At 49.1% G+C, this 27,660-nt stretch overlaps 1 protein-coding gene and 1 pseudogene across 1 annotated transcript; both read left to right on the top strand.

The window, feature by feature from the left end:
• Positions 1–8,071: 8,071 nt before the first annotated feature.
• Positions 8,072–8,242, top strand: LOC144126431 (U2 spliceosomal RNA; annotated as a pseudogene).
• Positions 8,243–22,440: 14,198 nt separating this feature from the next.
• Positions 22,441–27,329, top strand: LOC144123553 (uncharacterized). Its single transcript, XM_077656371.1, has 2 exons — positions 22,441–23,132; positions 27,138–27,329. The coding sequence occupies exons 1-2, from the start codon at positions 22,836–22,838 to the stop codon at positions 27,279–27,281; spliced, it is 441 nt and encodes a 146-aa protein (XP_077512497.1). The 5' UTR covers positions 22,441–22,835; the 3' UTR covers positions 27,282–27,329.
• The last annotated feature ends 331 nt before the right edge of the window (positions 27,330–27,660 follow it).

Here is a 27,660-nt window from a genome sequence, read left to right as displayed (position 1 = left end):
CAACTTCGAACGCGTTTTGTTTTGCCTAAAATTTTCGAACTTTAAACACAATGTTTTGACAAAATAAAATATTAGTTATTTTCATCGTCGCTTATTTCTTATTTCTTTTTACAAAAATTTAAGCAGACGATCCCTTGAATGCTCTCGGGGCTCCGCCTGATTACTCGTTGCGTCACGTGGTGACGTCTCATCGTGTCGTCATTTTGACGTCACTGTCAATAACTTGTGACAGAATTTGTCGGTTATTAGCCCCAGATGTCAATTACGTTGCGGGGACTTTTCAAACCAACCTTGAAGGGAAAGTGCTTGGTTTAAGGCGTAAGCCTTACTTGCCCCATTGAGCGAAAACCCGTCTGTGCGTGCGTGCGTGCGCGCGCGCGCGCGTGTGTGTGTGTGTGTGTGTGTGTGTGTGCGTGTGTGTGTGTGTGTGTGCGTGTGTGCGCGTGTGTGCGTGCGCGTGTGTGCGTGCGTGCGTGTGTGCGTGCGTGTGTGTGTGTGTGTGTGTGTGTGTGTGTGTGTGTGTGTGTGTGTGTGTGTGTGTGTGTGTGTGTGTGTGTGTGTGTGTGTGTGTGTGTGTGTGCGTGCGTGCGTGCGTGCGTGTAAAGGCTGCAGACAATAGGGAACAAGTTTCAAACTCGATGGTACCGATAAGAGATGGTGGCCTCATGCAACCTGGCAGGTGGCGGTTAAATTAATGATTTGTCGCGCGCGGTTCCTCGGCAAGAGCAACCTGAATCGCACAAATCCCACCGGTGGCAGCACCTGCCATCGCAGGGCGGAGGCGCGTCGCTTAACCGCTGCGCCAGGAGTAGTATGAGAACTCCGAGGGATCTATCAATGTAAATTTGAGAATGACGTCATGCGGACGGTATATGCAACCTGATGCAGCAGCTGGTGGGGGAGCGGGCCGCGGTAGTGCGGCGACTGTCTTCACGAAGTTAGCGAGCAGATAAGGAGGGGTGCGGCGGCGGCTACGCGGAGCCATGCAGAGGTAGAACTGCCAGCTGCGTGGCATCGGGCTACATCGCGCCGCACCACATGGCAAATGCGTTCACAAAGTGAGCGAGCGGGCGTATGCCTTCTCACACGTAAGCAGTCTTATGTGTGCTTGCCGACTTTCTCTTGCAGCTGATAGCGCGGAAAAGTCACACCTCGTCGGGAAAAACGCTACACAATTTTTAATCAACGCGCTTTAGAGACAAGGCCTGTTGGAATTTTTGTTTACCGCTTCTGTTGTGCACTTTGAGCTGTTTGAGAAATGAACACTAAACCAAACGTTCGCAAAATAATTGGCAGTGACTTAGCTAGGCTATGCCAGGATATAAGTATAGTGAGAGGTGTATACGTTTGCCTGCCTGAGCTTGTTTTTCGGAAACTCGAATGATGCGATCAGTCACACGACGGGCCTTCACATCCTCTTCTATTGGTTCCCGTTGACTGACGCCTTCCATAGCGTCTATCTCGGCGGCTACGCCTCGTCTATTACGCTCGTCTGTCTGGCGTCTCCGTTTAGCAAGGCGTTCCTCTCTCTGTTTGGGCGTCTCCGCTGCTCTCTTCGCCTTCTGACGCTCATTCTCTGTTTGTTGAGTAGCCAACTGCCAGGCGACAACCTCAGGATCGGAAGAGTTAATCTTCTCTTGTCTATACCGCCGTTTAGCAGCGGCTGGACTCTCCTCTGCATGCATGTCAAACGTGATACCGACGCCCATTACATTTCCGCCTTTTATACACAATGCTGCGCATGCGACGCGCGGTTCGGGTGATGGAGCGGCGAGGCGGCGACGAAGAACGCGGCGCAGCTGTGGGGTCTCTCTGGTTACCATGGTATCGGTGCATGCGCACAACTGCTCATCCGCGTGTCGTCACGCTCGGCTCTGACCATGGCGCTGACGGTCGAGCGGGCGCGCGGCCATGGCGACGGCGAAGCGCATGCCGCACCTTGCTCCTCTCCGGTTGCCATGGTAGCGGCGCATGCGCACAACTGGCCTTTCCCATGCACCGCGAAATGCTCGACTGGTAGCCCAGTGTAGCTCTCGCTACAAAATTCCGGTAGACTGCTCACCTCTTAAAGTGAACGAGAGGCTTGTTGGAACATATACGAAGGAAAGGAACAGTATTTTAAAGAAAGAAACGCATTGGGGATATTTAATTACTGTATAAGACGATAAAATATTTACGAGTATAATTTTATGTAAGAAAACGCAATACGCTACCTATCATCTTCACCTAGCGCTCGCGCTGCCCTACCGACTGGGGCTACAGCGGCGGCTGTAATTTCCAAGGGAGGGGTTAAAAATAAGGAAGTACTTATCCATTACCATGCACCCAGACGCGGTCATACGACTACAGCATTGATTAACAAATGTTACCGAAAAGAAGTAATAGTGCGCCGACGAATTCCAAAAGCAGCCCTCCTGTACTCACGAAGAGTTGCGAATGTATATAGATGGGGTAAGCGAAAAACAGACTTGCACCAAAGTGCGCACATTTTAAAAATCACTCCAAATTTATTGCCAACTAACTGTCGCCATGAGAGCGAGGTGGCTGTCTGAACAAGCCTGCAAAATTCGCGAGCTCCAAAATCGGAGCCCTCCACTGTAGTGGAGGCACCTCTCTCTTACTTTCTTCTCTTACTTTCTTCTTTCACTCCCTCCTTTATCCCTTCCCTTACGGCGCGGTTAAGGTGTCCAACGATATATGAGACAAATACTGCGCCATTTCCTTCCTCCCCCCCCCCAAAAAAAACAGTTATTCAACAATTAAAATACAAGGAGGGCGCGTGATGGTGCCGACCACTTAAGACGCGTTCTCATTGGGCTCCGACAAATTCATGTGCTTCGTTGTTTTCTCTGGATTCAGCCAATCGACGATGCCATCCTCGCACAGTTGCTGTGCGCGTGTGTGATTTAATCCCTCTAAAATGAACTAATAACGCGCACAACCTGGACACATTTCTTATTGTGTAAATAGTTTGTACATATTACTTCTCCCCCTGTCCTCTATTCCTGTCCCCTCACCTCTTTCATTTCATTTCTCCATTCTGCCTGCTGTCCTTTATTTCCGCTGCCCCAGCTCAGGTGCTTCAGTATCGATGGCAGATGCCGGGGCTAGCAAAAATCTTTTCCTTCCTTTTTTACTATTATTTTTAATAAAACCACTACCACCACCACCGGATAGAGCTTCGCTCACGGAATCGCCGGATGTCCTACTTTCCATAAGTGAACCGCCCATTTTGTGGATTTCACGAGCTATTCGGAAAACCACGCCGCTACGCCTAACGCCGGTGCTGAGACGCAACCCTGAAACGTATACCTCCGCTAGATGTAAGCACTGTGACGGATTTGCGACTATGGTACATGGTACACATGGTCCGGACATGCCTACAATGCAAAGACAAATGCACACCACACTCATGGGAGACTGATGCACTGCCCAGACCCAGAAGACCAAAGAAGCATCGTCAGTCAAGCTTCGGCCGCCGCCGTGTGCCAGGGGATTACGGCCGCCGCCTAGGGTGTGGGCGGGGGGGGGGGGGGGGGGGTACAAAGTCCTGCGAACCTCCGACTGATTGGCTGTGAAATGAAGATTTTACATCCATCCATCGGCTCCCGTCGACGGCGGCCCTTTCTAATATGTGTTTATGGGAATTCTCCAACTGCTTTCGCTACAGAGCAAGCCAATATAATGGACACTCAACAAAACGAGAACGCTGCTGAAGACGTCTGGACTTTTGTTCGATACAAGAAGATTTTTACCAACTCGCTGCACCATACAGCGCATCACACAGTCGTAATCCGAACACAGAGAGACCCGAACATCCCTCAGTAAAAATTGCATCTTGCAAGCCCTGCGGCAACAAGCCATCCTCACGCAACACAAAGCACATGGTCTTTCGCTGCATATGAAGCCATGGAACAATATAACAGTCATCAAGATCACAAGTTCAGTGGCAGCGGTAAAAATTACGACCGTGACTCAGCTCGCACTTGGGTGAACCGAACCACACCGGCCAACTCCTGCAGGTGGATAATCCATGGAGTGGACGCCGGCACACCATTGGAGCACTTGACGCAGAACTTTGGCATCTTCGGACCCGTCATACTGCCAGCCCGCATGATGGGTCGGACACATTTGAAGGCAGCATTGTACCCAAGAAAGTTCTTTATCACCGAGCCATGTTCCGATGTTTGCCCCGCCACCTCAAAGACCAGTTGTGTTCCGCATGCCTGACGTATTGTCACCGTGCCGACAACTGCTACCCCACCAGGTCAACCGTTACCAGGTGTTCTGATTGCACGAGACAACTCAAAAAGCCAAAACAACACCAATTATTTCTCCTCTATCTTCGCTGCGGTGGAGATCATGTCTTTTAATGTCTTCTAACGCTTTTGTTGATGAAATTCCGATTCAACCACATGAATCAAAGAGGAACAGGCAGAGGCTTGTCCTCTTGACAGAGGCTTGTCCTCCTGAAAGGCATATCAAGGCATTTGGCAATTGTAATTAACTAAATCATGCAGGTTCGACGTTTGATGAATGCAAGTAACGTACATGAAATGCTTATACAAAATGACACTGTCTACACGAGCCTTATTTTCACTTGACTGCACACCGCTGTACCAAAAGTAGACCTAACTTAACGAATCATTTTTTTCCTGATTTTTTTCTCTCAAAATTTGCTGTTACGGACGACTGGCTTTATAAACAGTTGTTCTCGAGAGCCAACGTGTCCATAATTGCCAGTCCCGACTATTTAAGTATCTGCAGCTGCATTTTGCACGCACGTACCATGACTGTTTAGGAAATTCTCGTCAGTTTTATCAACTCTTGTATATCTAAACTCATACTGGTTTTAGTACTGCTGTGAAAAGCGAAAATATTCGCTGCTGCAACTACCTTGTGTGGTTGCGTATAGTCCCAATCAAGCCTTTATTTGGGCTTTTTGGCTGCGTCTCCCTTCAACAGTGCACTGATGATAAAAATATGTTGAATAAAGAATAAAGAATAACCGATATTGTCAGGAGATCACATGGAGTGATGAAATTTTCCGGTATTGGGTGGTGAGTGGCTAGCTCAAGACAGGAATATTTGGATATCATCAGCAGGCGGATGATGGTGATTGCAGGGCTGTTTACAACTAAAAACGTACACAATACGCGATTGGATGCAGGTTGCCGTAGCGTGCACGTACAGTATTGTGCGTCTTTACCTTGAAAACGTCTCAATTTTTCCGCCTCAACCACTGGCGCACCTAGCTTGTGCATTGTGGTAACTTTTGTCTCGTAGCAAGTTTGACAACGGCACTTCCTTGGTTGGGCCGCACATGATGCAAACCCATAATCGTCTGCGTCGAGACTGACGAACTGAAAGCCGTGAGCGTTGAGTTGCCGCCGAAGGGAGGTGCTGGCGCCATCAAAGGACCCGCGCAGCATGCAACGCTCGCCTCGACCCCTTTCGCAACATGGCGCTTTCGCCTGCAGACAACAGATGGCGATACCACCGCCCTTCACCGCCCGTCACCGCCCTTCAGCAGACGATTACGAGTTTGCATCATGTGCGGCCACACCAATGAAGTACCGTTGTCAAACTTGCTACGAGACAAAAGTTACTACAATGCACAAGCTAGGTGCGTAGTTTTACCGCAAGCGAGCCAGCGGTTGAGGCGGAAAAATTTGGAGAAGTCTTCAAGTTATAGCACGGGAAGCTCAGAGTAAAATACTATACGAAGAACGCCTGAGGAAATTGGAAGATAATAGGTGGGCAGCTAAGGTATTTAAATACCTATACAGAAAGAGCGTTGACTCACATTGGCGAAAAAGAACTAGGAAGCTAACCAGTAAGTATGCCAGACACGAGGCCGGAGAACGAAAGAGCATTAAACGAGAGGTTAAAAACGCGGAAGGTAAAAATTGGATAGATTCAATAGAAAAGAAGCATAGTGTAGAACTATACCGATACTGGAAAAGGCAGATCAGAAAGGAAGCTTTTTATGATACCTCAGGAGGCAGTGCCCCACTCTTTGAAGCTAGGTCAGGATGACTTAGAACGCGCAGCTATAACAAGAAATTCAACGAAGATGACACATGTGGTGTGTGTGGAAAATCTGTAGAAACAATAAAACACCTCACACTAAAATGTGATGGTCTTCATCCCGATGTCGATGCAGGCACAATCACTCTTACTAAAGCCCTAGGGTTTAGAGATAACAATAGCGATGTAAATAAATCTGCGATGGAAATTAGCAAAAAGCGATTGCAAGATTGGTGGCTCAGAAGCAGAGAGGTGGCATAAAGTTAAAAGTGTAGGGAGACGTATTTAAAGAAAATGGCGAATTTTAATAACTTACCACACAGTTAAACAAAAATAAAGGAAAAAAAATCTGAGCATGGTGGCAACTGCCATCACCCCGTTTCAAAGGGGACGCTCCTACCTTCCATCCACCCATCCAGCGAAAACCCTGCTTGGGTAACTTTTGGTTCGTCGATCTCGGCGCGGACGATCACAGGTTTGAATCATATGCTACTGAACCAGGCAAATAGCTTAGTCAAACTTACTGAGACAAAAAGTTACCGCAATACCCAAGCTCTGTGCGCAGTTTCATCGTAAACGAGGCGGCAGTTGAGCCGCGAAAAATTTCGACTTCGCGATAAAGGTGTACAATAAACTATTCTTGGCCGTCAGTTAGACCCGCCGCGGTGGCTCAGTGGTTAGGGCGCTCGGCTACTGATCCGGAGTTCCCGGGTTCGAACCCGACCGCGGCGGCTGCGTTTTTATGGAGGCAAAACGCAAAGGCGCCCGTGTGCTGTGCGATGTCCGTGCACGTTAAAATACCCCAGGCGGTCGAAATTATACCGGAGCCCTCCACTACGGCACCTCTTTCTTCCTTTCTTCTCTCAGTCCCTCCTTTATCCCTTCCCTTACGGCGTGGTTCGAGTGACCACCGAGATATATGTGAGACATTTACTGCGCCATTTCCTTTCCTCAAAAAAACAATTTTTCATTTTCATTTCCTTCATCGCTCCCCTGACGGTGCTTTGATGTACTGCGCCTTTCCTTCCCTAAAACCAACTTTCTGTGCAACGCTGTCGTTCGCTGCCGGCTCTCGCAGGCCCTGCCATAATTGCGTTACGAGCCGAACTCTCCTCTTGTTGCTGGCTTTCCACCGTGTATCGACGTCGCAATATGGGCTGACGATAGGAATTTGTGGAACGTCGAGTGATATAGTGTTTTGCAGCAGATAGAGCCTCGAATTCCCGGTACACACGACGGCTTTCAGCTTGTTTCGCCCGCCCCCTTCACCGAATTCCAGCCGCCACGGAGCAGGCTGTCGAGCGCTTTTGAGTCAGAAGCAGCATCACAACGCCTCAATCTCTGCTTGGCTGCGGTGGATCGATGCTGCCAGAAAACTTCATCACCCGAAAGCCCCGCGCGTCCCCCGCGCACACTTCTGTAGTTCTAGGCCCTCCTCTAGAAACCACCGCTGTGGTTCGCAGTCTGCGTTGTGGATGGCAATGAGGTCTCCGAAGAGGCTTACAGCCGTCTGCTTCATGATTCTGCTGCGTTTGAGTACTTCTGGTTGCGTGCTTCGCATATTTGTTTTCCCACGAAAGCTTGACACTGGTGGCTGTTTTCAGATTCTGCATCCGCATGAGTTCGTGTAGGGCGAAAGTTGATTGAGCTTGCTACACAGCGGACTTAGTATGTCAGCATTCGAACGCTCTCATCGATATCTCCGGCCTGAATGCTCAAAGCGTAAAAATCTGACCACCCGCCCATTTTCGACTCGAGCAATCATGGTCGCAGGGACTGTACACAAATGATGGAAGCGGCGTGAAAAACCGAGTACACAGGCAAGGAAAATGGCAGGACGTGCGCTAACTTTCAAGAAAACTTTACTGAGGCACACAAATTCCGGCATCAGTTTTACGCAGGCCCCGAGCTATTTCCTTCATAATCGCACTTTTAGTAATGAGGAGGCTTTACAGAAGAGGCAAGAAGGCAGAAGACGGCGAGCCTGTGATTAAACCACGAAGCTTAATATAAAAAATGTCTTTCTAGGTCGTGCGTACCAATCGCTTCTCGGCCTATTATGGGCTAATGCGATTGTCCGGACCCCGTAGAGTATCTGTTACGGGTCCAATTGGACTTATTTTTGGAAATGTGGCGGAGAGTTTGAAAGATGCTTCACTCCCGCCACCGGTTGGCCCGGTATTGCATTGCCTCCGGGATCGGCCTTGTCTTTAGCGCGTCTTTACTATCCTGTCTTTCTCTCCCATCTTTCAACTCTCGTACTATCTGCACGTGGTAGCGATTGTGGCTCGGATTGAGCCAGTGGGCAGGCCTGTGCACTTTCCTTTTCTTTCTTCCTGGCAACAACTTCTCTCTCTCTCTCGTGCGTACCAAGGTCTGCGCACTGATACAGTGGTCGCTTTCTGTGATTAGTTGAAAATGAAGATTGGTTTTGAGGAACTGAAGGGTGCAGTAACTGTCGCACTGCTCGATGGACACCTCTGCCGCACCATGAGGGAAGAGAGGTGGGAGTGAAAGAAGAGAAAAAGAGGTGCCGCAGTGGAGGGCTCCGAAAAAATTTCGGCCACCTGAGAACCTTTAACGTGCACTGACGTCGCACAGCACACGGGCACCTTTTGCATTTCGCCTCCGTCGAAACGCGGCCGCCGCGGTCGGCTTCGAGCCCGCGGGTGCTCCGACTTAATGAGCCGGAGCGCTTTAACTCCCGAGGCACAGCGGTAGGTTCTGCGATCAATTGGCGCTCCTACATAAAAGCTCTCGTTCTAGCTTCCCTGCATGTTTTGCATTAATATACAGGCTGCGCAGTGTATGGAAGATGCGATCTGTAGATTTTAATGAGCCTTGAGTTATTAACGTCCCATTCTTAGCCGACGTCCTTGTCCATTCTAGCTGATCCCTTTTCCATCATTTCCTACCAGACCCATATTTCCATGCTTCTCTTGGGTAAGTTCGACTGCACCTTGAATAATTACCGTCTGTCGCGCTAAACGGCAGAGAGCAGGCGGAAGCGAGCTCTTCATATATCGCTTCTGCGGAGCTTATACTGACAGCATGTTCAATCTTTGTGAAAAGTCACCAGGACTTCTGGTCCTTTAGCGCTTTGGGCTATCACACAGTTATTCCGGCCGCATTTTGGGCCGAGCTCCAACCGAGTGAAAACAAGCTGGTCAATCATTAGGCTCATATAAATGGTTTGTGTTGGTTGCATAGGGCTTAATGTCCCAAGTGACTCAGGCTATGAGGGATGCCGTAGTGAAGGGTTCCGGATAATTTCGACCAGCTGGGATTCTTTAACGTGCGCTGATATCCCACAGTACACGGGCCTCTAGCATTTTGCCTCCATCGAAATGCGACCGGCACAGCCGGGTTCGAACCCGCGTCGTTCGGGTCAGCGGCTGAGCATCATAACCACTAAAGCATCGCGGCGACTTGTATTGATGGTATTACTAATCAGCTTCTCAGTACTTACCCTGCATGTTTCAGTAGGGTAGAGCTGGCCCAGCTGGTACATAGTTCTAAGGAAAAAACCAGCGGAAGGACGCAGGCTCAGATAGGGACACAGGAGCGTATTTAAAGAGCGTATTTACATTCTTTCGCCTGACGTCAGAACTAATTACGAGAAATATGCAACCATATTTGCAGGCGTATACCTTGCTTGAAATACTATTTACCTTGGGAAATTAAATCATCCTTCTCTGTTCACTCATTTCATCATCGCTCTAATATTGTTACGTCATCGCCTCTTCATGGGTGTGAAAATATATATGTAATAGACTCGCTGTGTGGTTAACTCGCTCAAAGCGGAATATTGCGTCCTTTATTGTTTTCTTTTTTCTTTATTATATGCTTAACCTGGCTTTATGCGTGTCCTGTATTACTGACCGTTATATTTTTGATTCATCATCATCATCATCATCATCATCATCATCATCATCATCATCAGCCTTACTACACCCACTGCAGGGCAAATGCCTCTCCCATGTCTCTCCAATTAACCCTATCCTTTGCCAGCTGCATCCACCCTTTGCCTGCAAACTTCTTAATCTCATCCGCCCACCTAACCTTCTGCCGCCCCCTGCTACGCTTACTTTCTCTTTGAACCCACTCCGTTACCCTTAAAGACCAGCGGTTATCTTGCCTTCGCATTACATGCCCTGCCCAAGCCCATTTCTTTCTCTTGATTTCTACTAGGATGTCATTAACCCGCGTTTGTTCCCTCACCCACTCTGCCCGCTTCCGATCTCTTAACGTTACACCTATCATTTTTCTTTCCATGGCTCGCTGCGTTCTCCTTAACTTAAGCTGAACTCTTTTCGTTAGCCTCCACGTTTCTGCCCCGTAGGTGAGTACCGGTAAGATTATGCCGTTGTACACTTTCCTCTTGAGGGAAATTGGTAAACTGCCACTCATAATCTGCGAGAATTTGCCATATGCGCTCCACCCCATTCTTATCCTTCTAGTTATCTCCCTCTCATGATCCGGATCAGCTGTCACTACCTGCCCTAAGTAGACGTATTCCGGCACAATTTCTAGGCTCTCGGTGCCAATTGTGAACTGTTGTTCCCTTGCTAGGCTGTTGAACATTACCTTGGTTTTCTGCATGTTAATTTTTAGACCCATCGATCTGCTCTGCCTGTCTAATTCATTGATCATGATTTGCAGTTCACCTCCTGAGTGACTCAGCAAGGCAATGTCATCAGCATATTTTTGATTAGGGGAGAGGGAATAGTGCTTTCTCAAAACCTAATCGAATACGAATAGTTTAGCTGAAAATCGAACCGAATACGAATTGAATATTTTGATGAATGTTCGCTACTTGTGCGAATATTGAATGAGCAATCGTGAGGAACAGCGAAGCGCTTCTTTTGCAGTTATAGCTGTATCTGTTAAAATGCGAACACTGATTTCCATCTGGGGGTCTCAACATCACGTCAGTGTATTAAGTTTATCATTCTAATGTTATGCTCGTAGGAAAATTACCTTTTGCTGTTGATGTCGGAAAAAAATAATCTAGTGCCACATCCAGGTGCATGAGGCGGGCGAGAGCTCATGTTTGAAGCATCGCCTCCGAGGTCGGGCATAAAGGCCGGGTTTGTTGAACCTAGCTGACTGGGCCCTGTCGCGTCGTCCAACCTCTGAGGCCATTTATGACGATTGCGAAAACCGCCACGTGAATGGGTCACACCACGGTGCTGAACCATCCATTACGCGCATACTGATCGCGGCAGCATGGTAACGCGGCGTGTACGGTCACTGTTTTTGGAATAGTCGCGGAAGAACAATACGGCAGGCCTTATTTGAATTTCACGCCTATTATTAGAAAAGTATTCGGAAACTTGAAGGAATTTTCGGTCCGTTTCGAATAATTTTGAACATACACTACTAGATTCGTTCGAATAATCGAATACGAGGGTATCCGACACGGTATTCGAAATTTCGTAATATTCGCACAGCCCTAGTTTTATGTTACCATTGGTTTTTGCACTTATTTTTATACTAACGACCTGACACACAGCTCCAATTGTTTGTAATTTTACATCACCTGCTTAGTTCTAGGAGGTCCCTCTGACATCAACGTACACTCTTGCTCAAAAGTTTGGAGCCCAGGGGGTTTGTTTCTGAAGCACACCGTGTGGCTCGTACTGGATCCCTAGGTCTTGCCTCCTCCAAAGAATAGGAATCTCAAAAATGCTACTGGAGCGCCCCCCCCCCCCCCCCCCCCACTTCTCGGTTTAAAGGGCAACAAAAATCCTGTGCTCTAAACTTCTGACAAAGGCTGTACTTTGGGACCTCCCTGTGTAAGATTAGTTTTACTGTATTTTCTTTTAATTCATGCGCGAAGCAATAAATTTGAACTTTCATGTTTGTACGGCAGCAGAAGACGCATTTGTTGCTGAGACAATAACATTTTAAAATTTTCCTGCAACTACATTAAAACTCGTTGCACCAAGACCGAAATAGACTCCGTGATCACCGTTCGGCGGTGAACTTCTGCCTAGCATAGCTTCAACAATCCGCGTATTAAAGAACTGTTTTGACGCACCGCAAGTTGCTTGCGAAGACGGCAGGTGGTGGTGACACCTATACGTCATTTAAAAAAAAAACAATTTTGCCCTTTGTGGCTTGTAGAGCGTGGTTTTCAGTGAAGGTTGCCTCTTCATTGTTAGAACGCGCTTATATGCCGATACAGGCCCACTTGAATTGGTTGATGGAATGTTTTTAATGATTCATTTTCGCTTCCCTCTTTTCAGCTACACCTTTCTTCTGTTTAGGGGCGTAAAGCGCACCGTAATCTGGCTACCTCAAGCTTCGTAACTAAAAAAAAGAAAGAAAACCACGACCTGCTTGCAAGAACAAAAAATATAAATGAACGAGTAATTTTCTTCTTCAGCGACTGAATCGAGCTGTAATTCAGCACATTAACGAATCAAAATGCCAAGAGGGGAAATAATAGCAATGCTCGTCACCACAGAAGTGCGTCTTTAATGCAGCGACATTCCATTTCGGCGACCTTATCCCTGGCGTCACGATGCCGCTCAATTAGCCGGTCTCGTCGTCGGCGCACGTGTGTGGCCATAATAATCCGCGGCAGCGCGCTCCTCTTCGACCTCTGATATTCCGCGCGCTTTAATTTAGCGGAAAAGAAACAAAGAGGAAAGTTCTGCTTTTGGCACGCTTTTCTCGAAAGTGCGGTGTTAGGTGCGTCAAAGAGCGCTCTGAATATTTCCAGAAGCAGGAATATCTCGACACCGCCACGTGTCACAATTTTCAGCAAAGAGCAGAGATCAATCATTGCACTTACCCGCACATGTCATATATATCCGAATTTAATTAGCCTATTTTTTTTTCTTCCGAACCGTGCACTTTCAAATGAAATAAAAAGTGGAGCCAAACGAATGCTTGATAAGTATTGGTTTCCGCACGCTGCTGCAAATGCGAGGATCGAATGCTATCACAGCGATTGTGAGACCCATTCTTTTAGTTTTCCAGTAACTAGAACGCTTTGACGTCATAACCTTGCAAGATGGCCGGCGCATTACTCATGCAAGGAGGGAAAGCAGCGCGCTAAAAAGCACAGGCGAAGGGAAGGCGAAATTGACCAAGTGGTTTTCGGGGGAAGTGCTCATAAGCCTTACAGTTGCAAGGTACACAAACTCTACATAAACTTTCAAGCAACATACTTCATACGTTGTTAACTTGAACAAGTTCTTGCAGTTGCGCAGTTCTTCCGATAATTTTGCATATTTTGTGGCACCTTTTACCTCTGTTTTGAGACCTCCAGAAATATTACTAATCATGTCTCATTCGGTACGTCGCAAGTAGGGATTGGGTTTTTCGGTTTAAACCGAAAAAGAAACAAACATACAAGTACGCCGAATTCTCTTTTCAAAATTCGGTTTTAACTGAAAAAGGTCAGCATTTTTGGCTTGCAAGGCTAGCTATAGCTGGTTGCTCAGTGCGAATTACACTCACTTAAACTTGAAAATTAACTAAGTGAGGAAGGCAGGGGCATGATGCGATGATTTTATTTTAGGATACGCAGCGCAGTTGCGAGATTTGAAGTATTGCTCCGTTAGCTTACACGCCTCTGCGGACTGGGAAGCGTCATCTCGCCGCCGTCTTCTGGCTAAGCGCCGTTTCTTCACCGTCATCAACTGCTTGGAGCAGTTAGTCGGTTAATGACGTTAATCAAACCCACGTAGGTCATTGATACGAAACCACGAATGGACGCCACGAAAAAGTATGTATTGGCTACCGCGACAGCTGAGCGGCAGTTCCATCGCTGCCATCAACACGCAGACCACGTGACCCGCCCTCGCGCTCAACGCAGCGTGACAACCCAACGGTAACATATCAACCTATTCTTAGAAGTAAACCTCCATTTCCGTTTTTGTCTTTGTTTAACTATTAATTAATTAATTTGCTTAACATGAGTTACTCTTTTAATGAGGGTCGCAATTTTTTTTCTGCAAGCACAGCTCCAAGTACTACCGCTTGCATGTTAATTACCGGAAAATAATTTTTTCAGGATGACAAAAATTGCCAGATAGACCTTAAATTACCTTTGACCACACAGAATCGTTACATTAAGTCACCGAAAAAAGTCAGTATTTCATTCGTTGAAAATAATATTCGCCGAATAAAACCGAAAGTAGTGTCCTGAAATAAAAACGAAAAAAAATAAAGACCGAAAAGTCCAACGCCTAGTTGTAAGTCTTGAAATGCAAATATATGGTGCACGCACAAGCCTTGCGTGTGGTCATTGGACTTCAGTTTATGAAAGCATAAGGGAGCTGAAAATCTGTGGACATCTGTTTTGTTTATTCAGTGAACATGAGAACATTGCGAATTATGTCAATGGCACGAAGATGGTCAATATTTCGACACAAGGTGCGCTTTCTAGCGACTCGTAAATTGGGAATCTTTTTTAAAGAATCTATTCAAGGCGAAGGTAATTTCCACCTTTTGGGATTTTCAGGTGCAAAGTGAATGTTCGCCGATAATAGGCACGTTACTAAAGCATGTTATGGTTGTGAACGTCACCTACGCAAAAAAAATAGCAAGTGACGTTTGAAAACCAGATCATATATATTTTCTCATTTAACTTCATGCGTGGCTTTGTTAAGAAATAAAATGACCGATGATTTGAAGCTCGTTACGATTTATAACTCCATAAAGAACCAATCGACGCAATTCCCGAAACGAGACGGCGGGAATTGAAGAACAAACATAAAGACCTTTCAATCAGAGGGAAGTTCAATTTTACAGAAACAATTCTGGACGAGATTTTTTATGTGGTCAACTTCGTTCCTTCCTGTGCTCTCCTCCTGCGCTTAAAACCAATTCCAGTAATGCACAAACTAGCCTGCAAAAACGCCCTACCAAGAGCAGTATACTTCTTATCAAAATAAAAATAATAATAATAAAAACAGCCGCTATGGTGGCTCAGTGGTTATGTGGTCATGGTTCGATCCCGGCCGCGGCGGTCGCATTTCGATGGAGGCGAAATGCTTGAGGCCCGTGTGTTGTGCTATGTCCGAACACGTTAAAAAACCCCAGGTGGTCAAAATTACCCGGAGCCCTCCAGTAATAGTCGCTTTGGGACGTCGAACCCCCTAAATTAACCAAAATAAAAATATATATAAAGATTGTGCACGGGCCTTTGACCATACCTGAAATCGACTTTTAGTTGCTTTAAATTAAGCTCATATTTAGGATGACATCTGCGCTGGTCAGTTTAAAGGGTAGCCTTGTGGCGAAATAACCATAGAAATGCATTAGTTTTTTAATAAAGCTGTGACTAAGTACTCTTACTTCTTCCGAAACTGGCTCGTTGATTTAATTATTAAATTACCAGCTCAATGCAGTTCATAACTAGGTCGCTCAATATCTCAAAAAATTATTTATTTTTATTTCCTTGCACTTCTCACGTTATTGGCATTATAGGCATGTCGGTACCTATAATACCGCGCCAAGGCGCATCGAAGAAATGCAGTGCACGTTTGGTTCTTGCAAATGCCGCATGAAAAACAAGCGCCTTTTCAAGTCTAGTTAAGAAAGGCAGACAAATGGATTATAGCCTAGGCTATGACGAGAGAGGTGTGGGAGAACCTTTGTGGCAGCCGCCGATATAACCGACCCCTGCCACATCCGGGTGTGACCGTCTTGTCACACCTAGCAGTTAAAATGACACTATTTGCATTACCTTTGTATTCTTTTTAAACGAACTAACAAATGTCCCACGGCGGCTACTTCCGATGGAAATGTAATTCTCTATTAGTAAGTTATATTCGCTGTGATAGTGCGGAAACCGAAAAAAAAAAAGTGTCCGGCCAGCTATTGTCCGAGACACATTACTGATGTTTTCGCAAGAGCACAGTGATCGGTTCAGCAGAATAAACCGGCGTTACGTTGGTTACGCAGTGCTGGATTGATTTCTTTACGACATGTCATTGCCAAGCCCGCTGATAGGTCTGGCTCTTGCGGTTTTGAAAACACTGCCTTCGCTCATCATTGCCTCTTCTATGACGATTGACGCAATAGCCAAATAAGAATAAAAACAACGTTGCCAAGGGGCGCACCGAGGAAAACGCCTTGGAAGATCACCAAAAGTGCACCGGTCGCATTATCGCCTGGGACGCAGCCAGTATCATATCCACCGAGAAATCATTATCATCCCGCCTACTCCTAGAGTCATTCCATATCCAATCAACTCCGCACGCACTTAATCGGACACGTGGCCAAGCCTGCAGCATACGCATGCTCATTACGGCGACCTTCACTCGTATAAAATAATAATAATAATAATAATAATAATAATAATAATAATAATAATAATAATAATAATAATAATAATAATAATAATAATAATTGGCTTTTTGGGGAAAGTGAATGGCGCAGTATCTGTTTCATATATCTTTGGACACCTGAACCGCGCCGTAAGGGAAGGGATAAAGGAGGGAGTGAAAGAAGAAAGGAAGAATAGGTGCCGTAGTGGAGGGCTCCGGCATAATTTCGACCACCTGGGGATCTTTAACGTGCACTGACATCGCACAGCACACGGGCGCCTTAGCGTTTTTCCTCCATAAAAACGCAGCCGCCGCGGTCGGGTTCGAACCCGGGAACTCCGGATCAGTAGTCGAGCGCCCTAACCACTGAGCCACCGCGGCGGATCGTATAAACACGGCCGTTCCATTTTTCGTTTTCATATGTGAACAAGGGACCCGTAATGGTCCCGAAGCGTCATTTGTTTTTACCCTATTGTTCTTCCTTTTCTTGGCGAGTGTTAGGTTTTTCATAATGACATCATTTCCTCGCCAGACGAGTTTTCGTCGAACTCTGGACTAATATCCAAATAGTGTCATCTCACCTCCCGGGAATGTCTAGATAGTGACGGTCGTGGTACCACAATATGGCATTTACTATATTTTGGTGAGACGATTTAAGTAAAGAAGCGCGCACACCGAAGGATCATTATGATGCCTATAAACCGCGCCATTTTGATACATAAAGTGCGCGCCGCCGGGAGGTGGAGTGTGGCGCTTACGAAATTTAATAATATTTTTACTTTAACGACTTTTCCTGCACTACTCGCGCCAGACATTCACGCAAAAGCAATATTATGGCATTAAAGAAAAAAAAAGGACCAACTTTGCCCCCGAAACAAGCGTGTTCCAATTCCTGCCAGTAAGCACGTGGAATGTCAAATGGTGTTCATGCTTGCCATGGAGGATGATTTAAACGGAAGCTGAAGACCGCTCCATCTAATTAGTGTTCTGGTTAAAAATTGATTCACTCGCTCTTTGTGGTTATGTTGACGTTCACAGGCTGCAAAAGACGCATTTTTCGGCGACAAAATTGGATTTAGAAATCTTCCCGGACGTCTATTCAATTTCGTGACGCCTTTAGCGAAAAGAACGGGTTGGCACCGTTTTTAAATGTATCGCAGTTTGGCGTAGTCTCTGAGACCTGGGCCTAGAAATCGTTGTCAACGGAAATTGAAGACTGAAAATTGGTTTTTGGGGAAAGGAAATGGCGCAGTATTTGTCTCGCATCTCGGCGGACACCGAACTGCGCCGTAAGGGCAGAGATAAAGGAGGGACTGAGAGAAGAAAGGAAGAAGGGGTATCATAGTGGAGGGCTCCAGAATAATTTCAACCACCTGGGGATCCCAGCTAGCTTTTAGCTGGGGATCCAGATGTTGTTTCAAATATGCGTTGTATAAATGTTCCGGGCACGGGCACCGGCACAGGCAGGCACAGACAGACAGGCAGGCACAGGTAGGCAGACAGACAGGCAGGCACAGGTAGGCAGACAGACAGACAGACAGACAGATAGATAGATAGATAGACGGACAGACAGACAGACAGACAGATAGATAGATAGATAGACAGACAGATAGATAGACAGACAGGTAGGTAGACAGACAGACAGATAGATAGACAGACAGACAGGTAGGTAGTTGCCAGGAAGAAAGAAAAGGAAAGTGCACAGGCCTGCTCACTGGCTCAAGAAGGGCCACAGTCGCTACCACGTGCAGATAGCAGGAGAGTTGAAAGATCGGATAGAAAGACAGGATAGTAAAGACGCGCTAAAGGCAAGGCCGATCCCGGAGGTAGTGCAATACCGGGCCAACCGGTGCCGGGAGTGAAGCATCCTTCAAATTCTCCGCCACATTTCCAAAAAAAAGTCCAACTGGACTCGTAACAGATACTCTACGGAGTCCGGACATTTATACAATCTTATACATGTCGTTCATCTATATATACTTGCCACTGGCTGAGCTCCATGACGCATCGGTTTTGCCAACATTCGTATCTAAACTGTAACGCAACCATTTGTCATACAGCTTTCCGGATGGTGTCATACATTTATCGTTGCATATAATTTACATGTGCTAGTGAAGTTGGAGGCTAGCTTGCAAGAGGGATTCGAACCGACGACATATGCACTTTAAATGTGTGCCTTCCTGGACTTAATAATAATAATAATAATTGGTTTTTGGGGGGATAGGAAATGGCGCAGTATCTGTCTCATATATCGTTGGACACCTGAACCGCACCGTAAGGGAAGGGATAAAGGAGGGAGTGAAAGAAGAAAGGAAGAAAGAGGTGCCGTAGTGGAGGACTCCGGAATAATTTCGACCACCTGGGGATCTTTAACGTGCGCTGACATCGCACAGCACACGGGCGCCTTAGCGTTTCTCCTCCATAAAAACGCAGCCGCCGCGGTCGGGTTCGAACCCGGTAACTTCAGATCAGTAGTGCCTTCCTGGACTTCCATATCAAATTGTGTTGGAACACCGTTCATTGTACAGCGCACGGCGTCATGCATCCTATCAACCCACCCGAAACGACGCAGACAATGGAGCGCTCTGCATGCGGCGCGGGATGTCGTCCCTGGATTTCATTGCGGCCGGTTGCGTGGGTGCTCCTGCAATGAACAGTCAACCATCAGCGCTTCCGTATTCCCACACGTGAGCAGCCTGTCTGTGCCGCACTTTTTTAAAGCGAAAGCTTTGCTGGCCGCGAACTTGCGATTTCGCCGTGGCGGTGCTCCGAGGAGGCTCAGAGACAGACTTTGAGCCGCCGGATAACCAAGCCTCCCATTGGCCGAGGCACCGTGGTCACGTGTTAGCGCGCGCTTTTTTGCTCCGCAGCAGACACCGGCGCCATTGACGGGAGTAGAAATCGCGCTTCGTTTTCTTTTTGTGGAACAGTCTTGGCGGGAAGTGTTCTTCCATCTTTGACGGCGTCTACGCGTTGCGGTGATGCCAAGCTTCTGTTGCGCTTATGAATGCAACAGCCGAGGAGGCAGTGGGAGGATTTTTTTTGTAATTCCGTCCGGAAAGAGCAAAGCGGCTCGCCGAAAGGTTTGGATGCACGGGATCGGCCGGGCATGGATGGAATGGATGGATGGAAAAACTTTATTTTCGTCAGAGAGCATGTGTGGACGATTCCGTGTCAGATGGCCATCAACCCATGGCTGACGGCGACCTGGGTGGCCCACTCCACGGCCCTGGTCTGGACGACCGGGTTTGAGCTGGCCAACACGGCCTCCCACTGCTCGAGGGAAGGATCACGCATAATGTCCGCCGGTGGCGGTGCTATGCTACAGCTCCATAATATGTGGTCATAGGTTGCCAATTCGTGACACCATTTGCCCTCCGGCGGAATGTCCGGGTAGATTTTGCTCAATACGTATGGGTTGAAGAAACATCTAGTCTGCAATCGTCGCCAGACGCATTCCTGCGCCTTCACCAATTGCTTGTCCGGGGGTGGGTAAATCCTCCGCTCAAGTCTGAAATGATTAGTAATGTCATGAAAGGATACCAGCCCATCTCTCGTGGACCTTCCCGGGACGTCCAGCTCACCTACTCGGCTGACGAAACCTCGAGCATTCATGTGAGCCGTGTCGTTCCCAGGGTTCCCAGAGTGTGCAGGTACCCAGACAATTTCCGTCTCCGTAATCCCTCGCTCCGTGGCCCGATTCAGCAACCGCGCCGCTGTGACAGATATTCTGCCGCTCGCCAAATTTCGGATGGCTGTTTTTGAATCGCTGAAGATCAGGTCAGCATTACTACTAGTCATAGCTAGTGCTATCGCCGCTTCCTCTGCAGTTTCTGGGGAGCGGGTTTTGACTGATCCAGAGGCGATCAAGCGTCCTCGCCCGTCCACCACCGCAATTGCAAATGCATCCTTGTCCTTATACTCGGCGACATCTACATAGACTGCCCCGTTGTACTTCCCGTACTTAGCATGTAAAGCTTTGGCTCTTGCCTTCCTGCGGTCCTCATGATGTATTGGATGCATGTTCTTGGGCAAAGGTTTTATGTACAAGCCCTTGTGCATTTCCCGCCTCATCTGAATTTTCGTGTCACCGGCTGGAACGTCAACTCCAATGCCGATCCTTTCCAATATGTCCCTTCCTGCTTTTGTTTTTGAAAGCCTACCGAGCTGCATCACCAAGTGCGCCTCCCGTAGTTCTTCTAGGGTGTTGTGCACCCCTAATCCCAGCAGCCTTTCGGTAGACGCATTTTGAGGCAACCCAAGAGCCGCTTTATACGCCTGCCTAATCATAGCCTCCACCTTTCCTTTTTCCGCCGCGTCCAACTTCAAATAAGGCGTCGCATACACTATTCTACTGAGCACAAATGCCTGCACTAGCTTACACAAGTCTTTTTCCTTAACACCTCTCTTACGATTGGCGATTCTCCTGATTAGCCGCACGGTAGCATTGACCGTATTTTTAAGCCTTTGCAAGGACTCGCTATTCTTCCTGTTAGTCTGCAGATACATACCCAGGATCCTGATCGTTTGGACCTCAGCGACCGGTACTCCCCCCACTTTCACCTCTAAAGGTGGTGGCGGCGTATAGGGCCTCGCATGTATCCCTCTTGGTTTATCCCTCAGAACAAAAAGCTCGGACTTGGGCTGAGAGCACGAGAGTCCTGCTTCCCCTGCTAGCTCCTCCACAGTATCCACCGCCTGTTGTAGAGTTTCTTCCAACTGTGCGTCACTGCCTCTTGTTACCCATAGAGTAATGTCATCCGCATAAAATGTATGTTTAAGTCCCGATATCCCTTGCAGCCTGGGTGGTATCTTGATCAAGGCGAGATTAAATAGGAAGGGCGACAATACCGACCCTTGCGGTGTCCCCCTTCCCCCCAATGGGAAGGGATCCGATTTCATTTCTCCGACTACAATCTCCGCAGTCCTACCCTCCAGAAACGATCTGATGTACCGGAAGGTTCTACCCCCCGGTCGTATGTCTGATAGGTTCCTCAATATTGCCTCATGGGTAACATTGTCAAAGGCCTTAGTGAGGTCGAGCCCCAAGATAGCCTTGGTGCCCGTGCCGTACCCAGGATCAACCACGTCTTTTTTGAGCTGTAACATGACGTCCTGCGTCGATAAATTAGCCCTGAAGCCAATCATTGTTTCAGGTATCAACTCATTGTCCTCTACATAACCCTGAAGCCTGTTCAAGACCACATGCTCCATCAATTTGGCCAAGCACGACGTTAGCGAGATGGGACGCAGATTCTCAATGCAGAGCTTCTTCCCTGGTTTAGGAATAAATGTAATCCTAGCATGTTTCCACTCTGGCGGAATCTCCCCGGCCGCCCAATATTTATTCATCAAATTCGTGAGTGCCCCCACTGACTTGAAATCCAGGTTCCTCAGCATTTTATTAGTAACCCCGTCCGGACCCGCTGCTGACGTGGTACGAAGCTGGCCCATTGCAAACTCCACTTCCGCCACCGTAAAGTCTGCATCCAATTCAAGGTTTTCCTCTCCCGAGTAATCCGGCAAGCAACCGCCCGCCTCTCTGTTTATGTAACGACTTCGGAGTTCGTGTATAAATTCCCCAATCGTGCCTTGATACCGATGCACTAACCTAGCCATTTGCCCCTTTTGCGCAGATTTGGTTGCGGCAGGGTCTAAAAGGTGCCTCAACAACTGCCATGTTTTTTTGCATCCGAATTGCCCATTCATCCGGTCACAAATCTGCCCCCACTGTTGACACTGCAACTCCAATGTGTAGGCTTCGATTTCTCGTTCTAGCTTGGCCATCTTCCTACGGAGGACACCATTATGCCTTTGTTTCCTCCACCTCCGAAGGAGATTCGCATGTGCTTCCCACATGTGTAACGATCTAGAGTCAGCCGTAAAGCCCTCCTCCTCCGTCGGAACCTCTTCTGTGGTACTCTTCACGGCCTGCTTGAGCGTGTCAATCCAGGCTCCTAAGTCCTCGATTTCCCCGTTCACTATGTCACTCCTGTATTGCCGAAATCGGTCCCAGTCCGTCACTCGAGTTCCTTTCACCGTGTCTTTGTGCTTAGCAGCACTAAATATCGTGGAAAGGATATAGTGATCACTTCCCAGTGGCTGTCCCGTGTAGCTCAAAAGCTTCTGACGGACATCCAAATTACAACCAGCAAAGGATCGCTCCCGCTTCACGGACACCTCAAGCTCACCGGTGATGTGTGTCGTGGTGTGATTTCTGTGCATAACCTTGAAACCAGCGAATCCTTGAAACATAGTGTGCAGTGGCGCGGTGGTGATTTAGTCCATGTGCGCAAGCTGGGAAAATCGAATGTAGCTGTGTTGACTTTCGAGGGACGCAGCGTTCCGCGTTACGTCCATTATAATGCAGAACTGACTCCCGTCAAGGAGTATAAAAAAACGGTGCCAGCGTGCTACCGTTGCGGCACACTGGGGCACCGGGTGGACAACTGTCCCACCCCGGTCAAGGAAAGATGCGGCCTTTGTGGTCAAAACGTGGGGCTTGGTACTGAGGGGATGGCCCCCCACGTCTGCAACCCTATGTGCTTAATCTGCGGGGGCCCGCACCTCACCAGCTCCCGCGAATGCACCGCCAAATTCATCAAGCTGCCGCAGCCAGGGCCCAGGACGCCATCCAAGGGAGCCAATTCCGGCGCTACACGGGGAGGGCGGCAGCAAAACAACCAGAAGACGCCACGACGTGGCGTGATGCCTCCCCCAGGCAAGACAGCAACGGTAACGCCACCACCCGGAGCAGCGGAGTTCCCAGCTCTCGGCGCTTCACCTGGCGGAGCCGCCTGCAACCAACCCAAGGTAGGCAGCTGGGCGAGGGTCGCCTCCTCTTCTTCCCCTCCTCCCTCCTCCCCCACCAGCACCGCCGAGACGCAAGAACTCAAGCGCGAGCTCGCCCTCTTGCGAGCTCAAAACGAAAAACTAGCCAGCGAGCTTAACTCGCTCAAAGCCAAATTCCCTACTCAGCCCGCGTCGAGCGAAGAGGAAGAAAATATCACAGACAGGGAGATTCCTACTAATGTGGAGAGTCGCGCCGCGGCCCTGGAGAGCCGGGTGACCGCAATTGAAACACAATTGGCTGACCTCCCCCAAATTATCCACGATACTATTGCGCGTCAGGTGGAGAGTGTCATCGCACAGGTGACCCAAGCAGTAACTCACATTATCCAAAAATGGATAAAAGACAATCCGCGCGTCCTTAAACGCGTAGGGCCCATCAGGGACGATAACCGCCCCTCCAAATTCAACAGAGTTATTCCCGATGAATTTGACTTCTCGGAAGACTCCTCCACGTCTGCGCCGGGCACTAGCGGACTGGGGAGTCTTAACAACGTAACCCCACCCTCTGCCTCCGACCATGGCCCCCAACCCTAAGTCGCGAGCAAGAGCAACTCAGCCGCTTACAATAACGCAGTGGAACTGCCGAGGTCTCAAGAACCGCACGAAGCGGACTCATCTGCGCATCTATCTTGAGACCTTTGAGTTTCTCGTCGCCGTGGTTGCCCTTCAGGAACCCGGCGCCGGTGCCAAACTCACAAACTACACTACATTTCAACACAACCCGCAGACATGTATACTTGTTCACAAGCAGTATACTGCGCAGGAAGTCACGCTCCCCACAACACCGCCTTTCCCATACACGATGGTGTCCGTGCTGCCCCTAAAGCGGTCTGACCCACCTGTACACATTCTAAACATTTACTGCCCACCTAAACTTAAGAACGTCACATTCAATGAAATTTTCACCCAAGCAATGCAGGTGGCGGGAAGGGATCCCCTTCTGATCGTCGGCGACTTCAACGCCCCGAGCAGGCTATGGGGGTACCCCCGGGAGGACAGACGTGGGCGGAAGCTTGCGGAACTTCTTTCCACACTTGGACTTACTTTACACACTGATCCCGCCAACCCAACACGAGTCGGAAATTCGATTCAACGAGATACTTGCCCGGACCTCACATTTACACGCAACATACGCCATGCCGACTGGCTGAATACAGAGGACACTCTGGGTAGTGATCACTGTATAATCAACACCACCATTTACATGCGTCCCCTGAAACGCCCACTAACACAAGCTCGTGTACCGGACTGGACGACTTTCCGCACATCTCTACCTATCGTAGATCCCCTCCAGTCGGGATACGACGCATGGTCCAAATCGCTCACGTCTACACTCACGCAACACGAGAAGCAGATACAGCTCACAGAAACACAAACGGACGTGGACAACCACTTGCTCCACCTTTGGGAGGCCCGCCGCAGCCTCACCAAACGATGGAAGAAACAGAAACATAACAGACGCCTAAAGAAACGCATCCTCGAACTCACACAACAAGCAGCGGAATATGCTACTCAGCTAGCCGACACTAACTGGGTGGACCGGTGCAACGCGGCTGCGCGCCAGATGTCTGGCCGCAACACGTGGCGCCTATTCCGCGCTCTCATCGATCCAATACAAACACGCACGGAAACCCAACGCCACTTACATAGGGCATTGAACAACTTTACAGGAACGACAACACAGCTAGCGCACACGCTCAGGGATCGATACCTTTGTACCACTAAGGACCCCCGGCAGGCGGCGTACTCGTATGCAGGCGAAGAGAACGCGGAGCTGGACAAGCCGTTCCAGCTCCACGACCTCCGGGCGGCCTTAAGCAAGATGAAGCGGGGCACTGCACCTGGGCGCGACAAGGTTACGGTCAAGCTTTTGGCCAACCTTCCCGACGCAGCCTACACCGCGCTCCTCAAATACATCAATACCATTTGGGACGGAGAGACTCCTCTCCCTCTCGATTGGAAATCGGCTCTCGTGACCTTCATTCCGAAGGCCGGCAAACCTATCGATGTGGAGAACCTTCGCCCCATCTCTCTGACGTCTTGTGTCGGCAAGCTGATGGAGACGATGGTGCGCGACAGACTCTCCGATTATCTCGAAACACAGCACATTTTCGCGGACACCATGTTCGGTTTTCGTCCTCACAAGTCAGCACAGGATATACTTCTGCAGCTCCACCACGACATCTTAGATCCTGTCGAATGTCCCCAAAACGACAAGGTGGTCCTGGCCTTGGATCTTAAAGGCGCATTCGACAACGTCAAACATGCAGTAATCCTGGACCACCTCAGTAACACCAACTGTGGCCACAAAACATTCCATTACATAAGTCAATTTCTTACAGACCGTCAAGCCTATATACGCATACAAGATGCGGAACACGGGCCATACACCATCGGCTCGAGGGGAACACCTCAAGGCGCGGTCCTGTCTCCCCTGCTCTTCAATTTGGCAATGCTTCGCCTTCCCTCCAAATTGTCTTCTCTGCCCGGGATACATCACGCTCTTTATGCGGATGACATTACAATCTGGGCCACGCAAGGCAACCTGGGCCACATGGAGTCCTGCCTGCAAGCAGCAGCGACCCTAGTCGACGACTACGCGGCCTACTGCGGACTCCAGTGCGCCCCAGCTAAATCAGAATTTGTGCACTTACGTCCCTCCCCCCGGGACACAACTCCGCTTCGCATCAGTCTCCTCTCGGGACCGATCCGGGAGGCCAAGGAGATCCGCGTCCTTGGCCTCTTCATACACCACCAACGCAGAGTCGACACCACCATAGCCAAACTTCGCACGGTGGGAGACCAGGTGGGCCGAATGGTCCGCCGGGTCTCAAACAAGCGGGGCGGATTACGAAGCAAGGATGCACTGCGGCTTGCCCATGCTTTCGTAACGAGTAGAATCCTCTACTCAACTCCCTACTTGCACCTGCGCAAACATGATGATGACCAACTGGAGGTCATCCTGCGGAAAGTCATCAAGCGGGCTCTCGATCTTCCGATCGCCACGTCCAACCAGAGGCTTCTGGCCTTGGGCGTGGTGAACACATTTCGGGAGCTTCGAGAGGCCCACTTATGCAACCAATACACGCGTCTTGCACAGACCACGTCCGGTCGCCGCCTCTTGGACCGGCTACACATCAAACACGACTACCACATTGAGGAAAGGGAGAGAGTGCCAGAACCCTGGAGACGCGCCCTCCGGGTCCGACCCCTTCCCCGCAACATGTCCAGTGAAGACCATAGCGGTCGTCGCCAGGCGCGCGCGGAAGCGTTGGCGCGATACTATGGTAACCAAGAACATGTGTATTACGTAGACGTTGCCGGCCCACACCACGGGGGGTGGTACACGGCCGCAGTCGTACACAACACAAACACAGTTAACGGGCTCACTTTCAAAGCCTACAGCGCAACACACGCGGAGGAGATTGCCATTGCTCTGGCTCTCACGAATCCCAAGTCAAAACACATCATCACCGACTCGCGAGGGGCCTGTCGGAACTACGAGTTGGGCTGGGCTCCCCCGCTTGCCTGGCGCATACTGGAATATCGCTGTCGATCTGAAGATCCAACTCCACGCAACCTGATTTGGGCCCCCGGTCACCAGGGCCTCCAGAGAAACGAACAGGCCGATCAGGCCGCCCGCGCACTCTCTCCCCGGGCTATCTCCCTGTCCTTGGAAGGGTACTCCCAATCAGACAATCTGGCCATTACATTCAAACAAATCACCGATTATTACAAGGAGGAGCACCGGCGCTACCCGGCCCCTTGTAAGGGTCTGGATCGCGCTGACGAGCGCCTCCTCATCAAAATTCTCACTAACACTGTACTGTGCCCGGCGGTGCTTAAACACTTCAATACATCCTTTGATGGCACGTGCCAGTTCTGTGGGGAGGTGTCTGACACCTTCCACATGGTTTGGGCGTGTCAATCTAACCCATCTATCCCCCCCAACCCCAACCCCACCAGAGAGGACTGGGAGGCGGCCCTGCTCGGCTGTCAAGACCTGAAGAGCCAAAAGGCCTTGGTTCAACGGACGCGGGCGGCGTTGCTTGCCAATGGGGCCCCGGAATAGGGGCTCCACCTAGTACTGTGAGGGGAAAGGGCCAATAGGGTCCTACCCCAATCACCTTTCTGTAAAAAATTTATTGCTTATAAATGTTTTTCACCACCATCCCGTGTTTACCCACTGTGCATCCCTGATACCATTCACAAATGTGAGGTCTGGAGAGGTGTCTATGCTTACGCTGTTGCCTATCCTGGTATGATCTAGCGGGTTGTTTAAGATCGTCCATCGCAGGTCCTGGGCTACCTGCCAAAGCTTATTTCCCTTCGGGCTGGCTCGGATGTAGCCCCACTCCGGATGAGGCGCATTGAAATCTCCCACCACGATGAGTTGAGACCTAGCCGCTAGCCGTTGCGTCTTTATCAGAAGGTCTGGCAGGCCCACCTGCTTATCTTTTGGAGAAGAGTATACATTAAGAACAAATAG

This window comes from Amblyomma americanum, chromosome 3 (genome assembly GCF_052857255.1).
Source record: "Amblyomma americanum isolate KBUSLIRL-KWMA chromosome 3, ASM5285725v1, whole genome shotgun sequence".
Classification (NCBI taxonomy): Eukaryota; Metazoa; Arthropoda; class Arachnida; order Ixodida; family Ixodidae; genus Amblyomma; species Amblyomma americanum.
The sequence above is the reverse complement of the archived record's forward strand: the minus strand, read 5'-3'. Positions and strand labels throughout refer to the sequence as shown.